General features: G+C 33.3%; 1 protein-coding gene across 2 annotated transcripts in view; it reads right to left on the reverse strand.

The window, feature by feature from the left end:
• Positions 1–12,585, reverse strand: part of URI1 (URI1 prefoldin like chaperone) — a 73,702-nt gene that overhangs the window by 8,207 nt on the left and 52,910 nt on the right. For both annotated transcript variants that reach the window (XM_021701053.1, XM_021701052.1), the window contains exons 5-7: positions 3,305–3,396; positions 3,053–3,110; positions 1,058–1,226 (exon numbers count right to left, since the gene is read on the reverse strand). In XM_021701053.1, coding sequence (XP_021556728.1) covers positions 1,058–1,226; positions 3,053–3,110; positions 3,305–3,396 — 319 coding nt within the window. The remainder of the gene's footprint in view (positions 1–1,057; positions 1,227–3,052; positions 3,111–3,304; positions 3,397–12,585) is intronic.

Consider the following 12,585-nt stretch of genomic DNA (forward strand, 5'->3'; position numbering starts at 1 on the left):
AGAAATTAAAGCCCCAGAACATGTAACACATTCTTATTTCCTACTTCTATATTTGGAATATTTTACAAGCATGTATTATTGTAATTTTAAAAAAAGAAGAATTCACATGTACACACATGAATATAATTATATTTATACACACACGTACATTTTTCATGCTTCATTTCTGAAGGATTTGAAGACCTTACAAAAATAACAAAACCAAAAATGCAATAGAACTGAAATAACATCATGCAAAAATAGAAAGAGAATCATGACCAAGAAAATAACAAGATTCAACACTGATCTAAAAAAATGAAAGAGTATCAGTTAATCAAAAAGACCTAAGAATTTATAAGTGAAACGGTAGAAAAAAATATATATCCTTTGTGCTTCATGTCCTATTTTTCACAGAAACTAATTACTGCATATGGTACATCATTAAGCAAAATAATATATGAACTTCTCTAGTAACAGATTTCATTGAGCATTGTGACAATTCCAAGTGAGTGCTAATGTGTATTTCAAACAGCAGTTTGGAAAAGTTTTTCATATATATAACTACCTGACCAGATTACAAACTGTCTGCTCAATAAACAGAAAAGTTTGCAAAGGAAAGCAAGAATAAACCTTTTACAGTAACAAATCCAGAGCAAGTTTTTCTTTAACAAGTCATTCAAATATACAGCATTATCCTGTCTAGAGTATAAAAATATTTCATTTAAAATGTAATATATAAAACATCCATAATTACTGGAAGTCGACTATATGATATATCTTAGGACTTCATTATATAAAATATGGCTGAAATCTTATAATTAAAAAAACAGGAATATTAAGTATTTCTGTACACACACATATATGCATGGGCATGTACATGAATGTACAGCCCTAAAAGAAAATATTCTAAAGAAGTAAATATTTATTTTAGAGTGGTAGATTATTGATATTTTAATATATTATACCTTTCTATATTTTCTTCAATTAACATGTATTGTTTTATTAATGAGGAAAGAGATTAACAAGGAAATGTGTTTAGAAACAAATTCTCTTGGAAAGATAATTTGTCATTAGGTACCTATCAAGTTCACCCAGCAATTCTTCTTGTCTCTCTAGTTCTTCAAGTCGAGCCCACAGTTCCTTATCAGCAAGCAAATCCTTGGATTTTACATCATTTGCAAAATCTGCTTCAAAAATATCTGAAGTTTTTGGTTTGGAGTGAGGTTTATGCGCAATTCGGTGTTTTGCTATTTAAAAAAAAAAAAAAGGAAAGACATGGCTATTAATGGCCAACTTTAAAAAGGCATAAACGTAGATTTAATGAGACTTTCTTTAGGGGAGAGGGGATGTTGAGACAGAGAGAGGGATGGTTTTAAAGGTAAGCAAAGACAACTCCAAGATGTATCTATCTCATAATCTTGCTACTCAAAGTGTGGTCCAAGGACCAGCACCACTGGTATCCTTGCAGAACATTTCAGAAGTATTGACACTCAGGGCCACCCAAGATCTGCCAAATCACAACCTTGTGTTTTAACAAGAGCCCAAGAGGATTCATATGCACATTAAAGACCGTGAAGAGCTACCTGAGAGCTTCAAAAATGCGTAAGTAGAAATGGTCACAAGGTACCCTACTTATAACAAAAAATTCAACACAAATAATACATATCTTCCATTCTTACTCAAGAGAATTTAGTTACTAAAGTAACACATCAAAGCCTTGTCACATGATACTTTCAACTCTAAGACACTGCCAGGCAATGAATACCCTCGGAGGAATCTATGGAGGCTAATCCCTAGAAAGTTGGACTATAATTTTATATATGAACATTTCTACATTTTAAATTGCTTTATCTTATTTGTAATTCTCATGTGAGGGCAGGAGATAAAGAAAATCTGAACTCAAATCCATTTGCTTTTCATTTGAAAAAAATGGGCCTTTTTTATAAAGCGTATTATAGCTTTGAAGAAGGCAATGGGGAAGAAATCTAAAATGCTGTTATGAGATATGGTTAACAGATGACCTCCACCATATATTCAAAAGTAGAACACTGTCTCCTAAATCTGAAAATACCAAAATTATGTTTCATGGCCTATTATTCTCTGTAACTATCATTGATAAAGCACTATTAGCAAGTTTCATATTTTAGCCCTGTAAAACACAAAAATCTTTCATTGGTCATCACAAACAAAAATTGTAACTTGTCTTTCTGTTCTTTAACTAAAATATGTCTCCTTTATTTCACCTTCTAAAGCCACTTGATATTAATTTTGATGCCCTATTAGTAGAGATAGTATGACTAGAATATGGCTTCTAAAATTATGTCTGTTTCAACCAATAAGTTCTCTTCAGAGTTAATTCCTTAAAAAAAATGGACTTTAAAAAAATCAAAATAATGTTAAAAGTAACAGTTTTCTACAGCAGCAAATTATAAACCATTTATGTAATACTTTTAAAAATTTCACTACTGTAACACGTTACAACTGACGGGGGAATCACTCACTCGCTGCCTTTACTGAAGTAAACCCAAGCATATAAACCCATCCTTAGCAAGAGAAGGCTATCAGGTGAGCCTGGGAAAGCCCCTGTGTCCGGAATGCCACTGCAGGCAACACAAAATGAATGGCTGAGAAATGCTTAGATTGTCTTCATTCTTTCTTCCAAAACCAACATCTAAAGATAAACTTTTAAAAGAAGAAGAACTAGCAAAAGATATATTATGACTCAAAGTCAATGATCAAATTAGGAGCAGACCAGTGTACAGAATATACATCTTCTGAATTTGAGATATTTGGATCATCACAACTTTGAAGAAAGCCATGTCATCTCACCACTTAAAATAGATCAGCCAGGAATCAAGTTTTTCATCAAAAAGTTATTTCTCTTCTCATGTTCATATTTTAAAATACATTAAAACATATAATGATTTATACCAAAGTTATAAAAACATAATAATAATAAAGAATAAATGAAACAGTATCATATAATCCTAAATATCTCACATAAGAGTCCCTGAAAATCAACACAAATGGCAAATATTTAAATACCCAGACATAAAACAATCTTACTGCTTACCTTTAAATTCAAAGTCACTTTTAATTTCTTCTCTTATGTCAACAATATCGCCTGCAGCCTAATTTTTTAAACAAAAAAAGCCCATTAACAATTTGAATCTTCAATACATTAAAATTCTTATAAGTGCAATCATACAACCTAGAAAAATGCCTGAAAGCAACTGAAACAAGGGATTTGTTCCAGGGCTGTAAGATTTTTTTTCAACATAAAGACTGTTCTAAAAAAACTAGAAGATTGAAAACCAATACTCACATCACTCATTTTCTGCAAATCTTCTGTGAATTCAACTCTGGATTCAAAATTTTTCATCACTTTTTTTAAATCATCTATTGTTTTTCTTACATCTGAAATAAACAACACAACCATTATGTAAAACGCGGCATATGTAAGACCTACAGTATCATTTTAACTATACTCCTAGCATACTGCAAATATAATGACTAAATAATAATGCTTTAGAAAAGACTCTTACCTTATCTTTATTTTCATTTTCAATGGACTTAACAGTATAGTCACACTGTGGGTTTTTTGTGATATACATAGTATGTGACTCTGTTACTAAGGTGTCTGTCTACTAACATTTTTCTCTACATTACAGAATGCAGAATGCGATTACACATGTTGCACGGTACGACCAAATTCCTCCAGAGCCACCACCTATTTGGACTATCACACATAACACAGTGTTTCACAATAGTTTGTATAATTTTTATCCAGCTTTATAACAAAAGGATAGAACAGACTGAAATCTGTTATTTTGCTTCAGTACAGAAACATTCCTGAATTAAACAACTGAAAATATAAAATTTTTATGGCATATTATCATCCATTTTCCAACTTTAAATTTTAATAACTGCATAGTAATACAATCTATACACTTTCAATTTCTCCTAAATATCACCCTCCATTAATTTATTTGAAGAAAAAACTTAATTTGGGAATGGACATAAACATTTCTCTATCTAATACTGGACAAATGCAACAAGTAATTCATGTTTCTCGGATTGAAGTAGAAATCTCTCTGTTATGCAGCCAACAGCACCATCCAAAATGCAGGGGATTTCTAATCATAATTATAAGCTGAATGATCTCCAAATATAGAATTTTTTAAGGACAGGCACTGATAAAGAATAATAGAGAGTAATCTGATATGTCCTCCCCCGGATGCTGGGTGATTTCCTACTGTTTGACAACAGGCACTCAATCAGTAAGCAGCTCAGGAGGGGATGGAGGAGAAAAGTATACAGTCCCTTCTCTGCCAATGATGAATGTAGGTCTGGCAAAGGTCTAAGCAGTTAAAATATCTTTTAAAAGCATGAAAATAAGGCAGGGTGTTCAAAGTGAAATATCAGCCCATGTGAAGGGCTTTTCAAACAGCGGCACATTTTCTGACACAGCTTTCGTGATACGCAATGCTAGTTTAAATGAAACACCAGCACTTGTGCTCTAGCCATGAATGGGTTACAAAGAAAAGACTGCATTAACCAAATGAAAATGACGGTGTAAACAGTTCATAAAGCCTCGCAGCCCCGATGCCGCTGTAGATCATTAAATTCCTGCAACAATTAGACCTTTTCTCACGGCAGCAAATTGGAGCGGTTGCCATGGCAAATCTGAGCCCTTAAGTCATATATCTTTGATTGCAGAAAGGTCAGACTCAGACAGCCTAATAACTCAAGGAGCTGTTTGACAGGTTTCATCCGAGCATGGTCACAGAACAGCATAAAACTGTGTCGGCAGTTGTTAAAAGCAGGGGGTCAGGGAAAAGGTTAAGGTTATGGAATGTTTTTGCTTCAGTAAACTCAGTCAGATAATGTGTCTAACCAGCTTTAGATCCAAAGAACATGATTTTAGGTAGGAGGTCAAATCAATAACTTTTTTCAAGAAGACTGGAAAATATTAAAAATGGCAGGTAGGTAAGCTAAGTACATTTTTAAAAGTCTATCCACATCTAAATACTGTGCAACTAAGCTGAAGGTATCCCGGGAAGCCTTGGCTTGTCAATGTGGAGAGAACAGATTGTTCATTGAGGCCCTTATATATTATAGGACTTAACTTTCAATCAACTGTTGTTGATTTTAAAGGAAACTCGTCCTAAGTCATACATGTTAGAAAAAGTTGTGTGACTATTTCATTTAAGAAGCTAAAGAATGTTTTACAGAAAGGGTAATTAGGAAAACAAAAGATATATCACACACTTATATTTCCCTCTTTAAACTGAGAAAAGCTCTTTTCAACCATACATTAATAATGAACCACTATCACAAAGTTAGGGAATCAGATCTCAAGATCACGTATTTTATAACAGAATCCCAGAAATAACTCCAATTACCACCACCACCATCATCACGAATATATTTAATACACAGATGTACTTTCTATCTGTGATGTACATTAAACATGGGCACAGATACTATTAAGTATAATACTATGAAAACATCATGTAAGTTCTATGTTCAGAAACAAAAAATTAGATAACTATATAGAAGTTTTAAGACAAGAAAAAAGAAAGCTGGACCAGTGCTAAAAAAAAATAGCAACAAAAAGCTGGTTGCTCAGAATAAGGGTAAAATACAGCAGGATAAGTGCAGATACTGATTTTGCACAAAATAAATAACAAGTCAAAATAAAATTCATTATCTACAGGTTAGTTCAAAAGAATAATATTTTAAAAAATCAGAATAACTTAATTATGTTTCTTTCTCTAACTCTGAGACTTAACATTATTAACCATGATTTTACATTTTTCACTAAAGCTTTCTGCACCCTATTCTCCAAACTTTTTTGTTAACAGATGAAATAGACGTAGGTCACTAAAAACAAATCATGTAAATAGACTCAATCAACATCCTAAACATAACCCAGTTAAAATCTATTAAGCGAGATTTCAAACCACACTGAAATCATAGTGAATAACAACCTGTTTAGAGAACAGAAAATATACTTTTTAATATGGACAATATCTGTACTAGTTTTAATCTCATACATTCTAATAATCAATTGTTCTGGGCAAAAGAAAACTGAAGTTCAGTTGGATCAAACACACATCTGTGAAAAGTACAGAAGAAAGTACAGGATTCCCCCACTATCTGAAACCACAGCATTCCTACGAAAACTTTTGTAAGCCAAAATGGTATAAAGAGAAGAAGCAATTACCATTAACATATAAGGAAAAGTTTTTGAGTATTCACAGACCTAAAAAATAATCTATTAGGCTTTTCTGATACCTTAGGACACACCTTGCTAACAAGATAAAGCACGCCTGCCCACAGAGTTCAAAGTTATGGTGGCTTGATGCTGAGTATCATTCCAGGGAAGGTGCTTGGAGGTATTTAGAGTACATGCTGGCCCTGTAAGGCTTGCTGCAAAATAAGCACTTTTAAATGCTATTTTTGCTTTTCACCTTTCTTCATAAAAGTGAAAATTCCCTTCAGATTTCTTTCAGTTAGGAAAAACAAGGTACTAACATCAGTCTCTCATACAAGTGAAGTGACTAACACAAACTTTCAAAAAATGGGATACCTGTGACTCCATATATACCAAAAAAAGGTAAAAATAAAAACAACTAAAATTTGAGAAAGAAAATAATTTGGAGGAAAGGAGAACAAAAGACTGTTTTCAAACAATGATAATTTTAACTAAAAATTAGAAATCAAATTTTATAGGCTTTCAAAAGTAAAGAATTCAATACAGTCATTACTTGTTCTGCTGACAAAACCAGGCTGCATGTTATTTCTGCACCAAGTATAACCTAGTATTTTAAAATCTTCACTAATTCAGAATCTATAATATAATTTGTCCAGAACTAGCTGAGATTCTTTGCACCAACTATGAAAAGGGAGACTGAAAGCAAACTAATAGTGCAAATTCTAAAGACCATCTTTAAACTAGAAAAGAAAATCTACAAGCTCTTAAAAACTTGAGCAGAATCATTTTCATCTAAGATAAATGATATACACTATTCACTAAGTAGGACCAAATATTTAGAAATATTTAGTTTATAGCTTGTGGAGTTACATATATTTGAAAGGAACAAAGTTATGGATGTAATAAAATTTACAAAGCCTCAATAAAAGTTACAAACATCATTCATGAGAGCGGTCTTCTTACCTAGCCATATACTCATATGTACTAAATAGGATCCAGTCTATAAAGACAACTCTCTTCTGAATCCTTTGTGACCACTCCATTCTCAACCTTCTGTGTGCTGAAATTTTTCAGTATTCTTTCAACGGTTTCAATAGGACATGCCCCCTGGTGGAAATGCTCACAAACCTCTGTACAGGATCTCTCCTTAATCTAGTTCCAAGGTTTATACTTCTGCTTTAACAAGAGATTGAATTCATGCACTTCATATTTACTTTTTCCCCATACCCCATTAAAACAACACTAAGTATTTTTATCAAAGGCATAAAAGACAAAGCTAATGGGAAAAGAGAAAAGAAATGACAAGTGATGTCAACCAAGTTTTGGAAACTGGACAAGTGATAACTGACTTTGTTCAACAGAAAATGCTGAACCCTAACTGCAGCAAGGGAAAGCTGCAGCAAGTCAATTTGGGCTGTCAGACCTGGAAAGAATTCTCTTGGAAATACTTCTGAATGAAAGCATGAGCTAAAACAAAGATGTGAATCAAAGTTTGAAGAGTCTTACTAAGTCTTACTAAAGACAGTCCTGAAACATCTAGCCTGATTCCCAAAACACTAAGATAAAGACTAGAAAATTCTTTTGTAGGATGCTGATTAAGCCCCAAATGGCGGATATTTGTAGATTCCTTAATGAAACAAAATCAGTTTGCCACCTGAACTCTCTACATAAAAGCCTAATAATCAAACTCAATCCATGCACACAGCTTCTTAACAGTACTTGACTCTTAAGTATAAATGGTTAGCCAAGGATCACCAAATATTTGAAGAGTCTTCACTATTAATGTCAAAGAGGAAGGAAGGGAGGGAGGGAGGGAGGAAAAAATATAAGAAGCACCGTAGAGGAAACAAAGGCAATGCATAAAGAAAACTTTAAAAGAAAAACTCTAATTCCTAAAAGAACAGTATTGTACTCATGAAACAAGAACAGTATGCTACACCAAAGGGACATTCAAAAAATAACAACAAAACAAAAACACAGAGCTGTGGGAATTAAAATATACAGAAATTTTTTAAAAATCCACAATTCCAAAGATAAAAAGAAATCACTTCAAAACTTATAAGAAAGAGATGAATAACAGGAGAAGGAAATTATTAAAGAAATAATATTAAAAATTTTCCAGAACTACAGGACATGCATCTCCACACTGGAAGAACCCAATAAACAAATTTTAAAAGATACACAACAAGGTATATCAATGTGGCATTTCAGATCATGGGGAATAAAGACAGAAACCTAGAGCTTCTAAAAAAAAAACAAAAACAAAACAAGTTACATACACAGAAACAAGAATGGCATCAGCTTTTGCAAAAGCAATATACAAGATAGAAAGTAACAAGATAATATCTTCAAACTTCTGAAGGAAAAATTGCTTAAAACATAGAATTATCATAGTCTGGTTACAGAAAGAGTATAAAAAATATTTTCAGACATGCAAAATTTTAAAAAATATATCTCCTACACACCTTCCCAGAAAGTTACTAAAGGCTATATACCCCAACAAAATGAGTAAGACCTAAAAGAAGATGCCATGGGAACCAACGAACAGAGAATAAATAGGAGATAAAGACGTGGTATAATGGTAAAGGAAGATACCAGGAAGATAGCTGTCCTTTTTTCAAGATGGAATCTAGTCCAAATCAAAGCAAGCCTGTGAAGAACTCTAGTACAGAGATCTCTAAGAATAAAATCAAAGTGTATGAGTGAACAGCCACATGTCATTACACAACAAACAAATAAAAAGCAGTTAACTTCAAATGAAAAGCTATACAAGAATGGAAATGGAATTACATGTAAACATGAACACTGATTTAACAAAAATTATAATAAAATAATATTAAAAAGTTTGGGGAGCAGAGACCGAAAGAAGGACATGTAAATGATTTAAATGCTAGTCTTTAACTATAGGCAGGGAGCTAACAAATACTACATAAAACTGAAAAAAGGTCAAGAAAATAGAATATGCAAATAACATGGGAAATATGGATAAAAAGAAAAGAACAATTAAAAAAAAAAAAGAAAAGAAAAGAACAGCCAAAAGACTGAAAGTAATTACCTCTGGGGAATGGGAAATGGGAGCTGAGTAAGACCCTGATACTTTTTCATTATGTTTTAAGAAGATGTACGATGTTTTAAAGCAACATACATTTTTTTAAAAAAGATTTATTTAGAGAGAAAGAGAGCGAGAGATTGCAGGTGGGGGGAGGGGCAGAGAGAGAACCTTAAAGCAGACTCCCCGATGAGTGCAGAGCTTTGATGGAGCCTGATGTGGGGCTCAATCTCATGACCCCATGAGATCATGAGCTGAGCCAAAACCAAGAGTTGAGCACTTAACCAACTGAGCCACCAGGGCCCCAAGCTATATACATTTCTTATACAGAAAAAAGCCAAATCATAAGTACATATATTTAAATATAAATATTACATAGTATTATAGAGATAAAACCAAATTATAAATTGTAAAACCAAAATCATAAGTCATAACAAAATATCAATGCACTTAAAATATGTATGCCCCACTAAAGATACTCAAAAACACACATATTGCCTCATAAATTAAATCATAAAACTGCTGATGGCCATATCACATTTCCCAAAATACATATTCCACAAATACTTCCAAACCTTCTAATCTCTCCCACTTCTGAATAAACTTAATTTTACTTCTTTGAAAATTTAAATCTTTAACTTCTCTAACTCAAATATTCTTCATCCATCCTGGCCTCTTTCTCTTTTTCACTGACACTTTCCAAAGCTACATTTTCTGTGTTTTTAATATCATCGTATCCAGGATCTTTTATCATTTCTCTTGAACCATTAATCACTCAGTACACTTACTACAAACATGCTCAAAAATTTCCCATGCTCAAAGGAAAATAAAATCTTCCCTTAAAACAATGATAAGAAGCAAAATATAGACTAAAAAGCTCGAAGCCCTTATCCCCCCACCCTCCCAACCATAAAACATCCAAGAACAACCAGAAGCTAACTAAAATACCTACAAGAGCTCTGGAAAACAGTCAAAGGTCTACATCAACCAAGCAAACACCCAACCAAGAAAAAGTCACAATCAAAACAGCAGGAAATTTCGAGGCATTTTTACTTGCCTTTCCCCACCCCCTTCCCCAGTGGGAAGCAGTTTTGGTCTGGGCAATGTGGCAGCCCAGATCCCAATTCCCTTCCTTGAACCACAGAGAATAGACTAGACCTTATCTGCAACATTCTGATTTGTCTAGGGGCTGACTAAAGAACTGGTATGTGTCTCACCTAAAGCAGACTTCAGCAGGAGGAAATTAACTGACACTGATCATGAAAGCTGCAGGGAGACTGCAGGGAGACTAGAGACCCGCAGACACCGGGCACAGAAAATTAGGGGCAAAGCCACACAACATACAACCTGAGATTGCAAAAAGAAGCAGAGGGAGAATCTTTGTAAATTAAAATATTCAAAAGCAGCTACATATACAGGATATTAAGAAAATCCCACAGGCCCAAGAAACATTACATGCTCAGAAAAAACAGGAAAGACCATAACCTTTCAGTTTGGGTTGATAAGAAAGCTCAGAGCATACCTACCTTATTCCGAAATCCTCATCAACCTGCAAAGACTGGGAAAAATAGCTGTTTTCACAAATGCCCATCAAAAATTAAAAATTTCACCAAAAATCAAAAGGCATACAATAAATAAGAAAACACAGCCCATTTCAAAAGAACAAAATACATCTCCAGAAACTGTCCCTAAAGAAACAAAGGCATCAGGTATACTAAACAAAGACTTGAACATAACTGCCTTCAATATGCTCAAAGAGCTGAAGGGAAACACAAAAAGAACTAAAGGATATAAAGAAAATAATGCATGAACAAAATGAGAATATCAAGAAAGAGACAGAAATTATAAAAAGGAACCAAACAAATTCTAGAGTGGGAAAATTTAGTAACTAAATTGAAAAAGTCACCACAGGGACTCAACAGCATATTTGAGAAAGCAGATGAAACAATCAGTGAACCTGAAGACTGGACATTTGAAATTACCAAAGTCTAAGAAAAAGAAAGAGAAGAGAATGAAGAAAAGGGAACTAAGCCCAGGGGACATATGGGTTATTATCAAACAGACCAATATACACATTAAGGGAGTCTCAAAAGGAAGAAAGTGGCAAAGAGATTATTAGAAGAAATAACGGACAAAAAGTTCTAGAATTTGACAAAAGACATGACTCTCCAAATCCAAAAAGCTCAACTAACTATAAGGAAAGTAAACCTGGACACCCACACCAAGATAATAATCACACTTGAGAGACAAAGAGAGAATCTTGAAAGCAGCAAGAGAAAAGCAATTTATCACATATAAGGGATCCTCAAGGAGAATATAAGCAGATTTCTCAGCAGAAACCTTAAAACCTGGAAGGCAGTGAGTTGAAACATTTAAAGTGCTGAGAGAAAAAAACGATCCACTGAGAATCCTATATCCAGCAACTATCCTTCAAAAATGAGAAAGAAATGGAGACATTTCCAGATAAATAAAAGCTGAAGGAGATCCTTATCATTAGACCTGCTCTACAAGAAATGCTAAGGAGAATTCTTCAGATTGAAATGAACAGCCACTAGACAATAACTCGAGGCCATATGAAGGTAAAAATACTTTCCACTAAAGGTAAACATGGGCAAAAACAAAAACCAGTATTACTGCCATTATGGTTTGCAACTCCACTTTTTATTTACTACAGGATATAAAGAGAAATGCATAAAAAATCATTATAAATCTATGTTAACAGGTACATAATGTATAAAGATGTAATTTGTAACATCAATAATTTAAAGATGAAGACAGCTGTACAGAAATAGAGTTTTCACATGTGACTGAAGTTAAGTTGGAATCTATTCAAAACACATTATTATAATCTTAGGATGTTATATGTAATATCCACAGTAACCACAAAGAATATATCTCTAAAATATTAATAAAAGAAGTGAAAAGGGAATCAAATGTTTTACTACAAAAAAATCAACTAAACACAAAGGAAGGCAGTAATGAAGGAAATGAGACCCAAAGGTGTAAGACATAGAGAAAACAAATTTTAAAAAAGGCAAAAGTAAATCCCGCCCTATAAATAGTTATTATAAACCCTACAGAAGGCATGGATTGGCAGAATGGATTTTTTAAAAGTTAAAAAAAAAAACAAAAACAACAAACCCAGGATCCAACTATATGTGGTCAACAAGAGACTCAATTTAGATCTTAGGACACAGATTGAAAGTGAAAAGATGGAAAAGATATTCCATGCAAATAGTAACCAAAAGAGAACTGGAGGGGCTATATAATGAGATGAAATATATTAAGTCAAAAAAGTTATATGAGACAAACGATATTTTATATTGATAAAAATTTC

Source organism: Neomonachus schauinslandi, chromosome 16 (genome assembly GCF_002201575.2).
Source record: "Neomonachus schauinslandi chromosome 16, ASM220157v2, whole genome shotgun sequence".
Taxonomy (NCBI): Eukaryota; Metazoa; Chordata; class Mammalia; order Carnivora; family Phocidae; genus Neomonachus; species Neomonachus schauinslandi.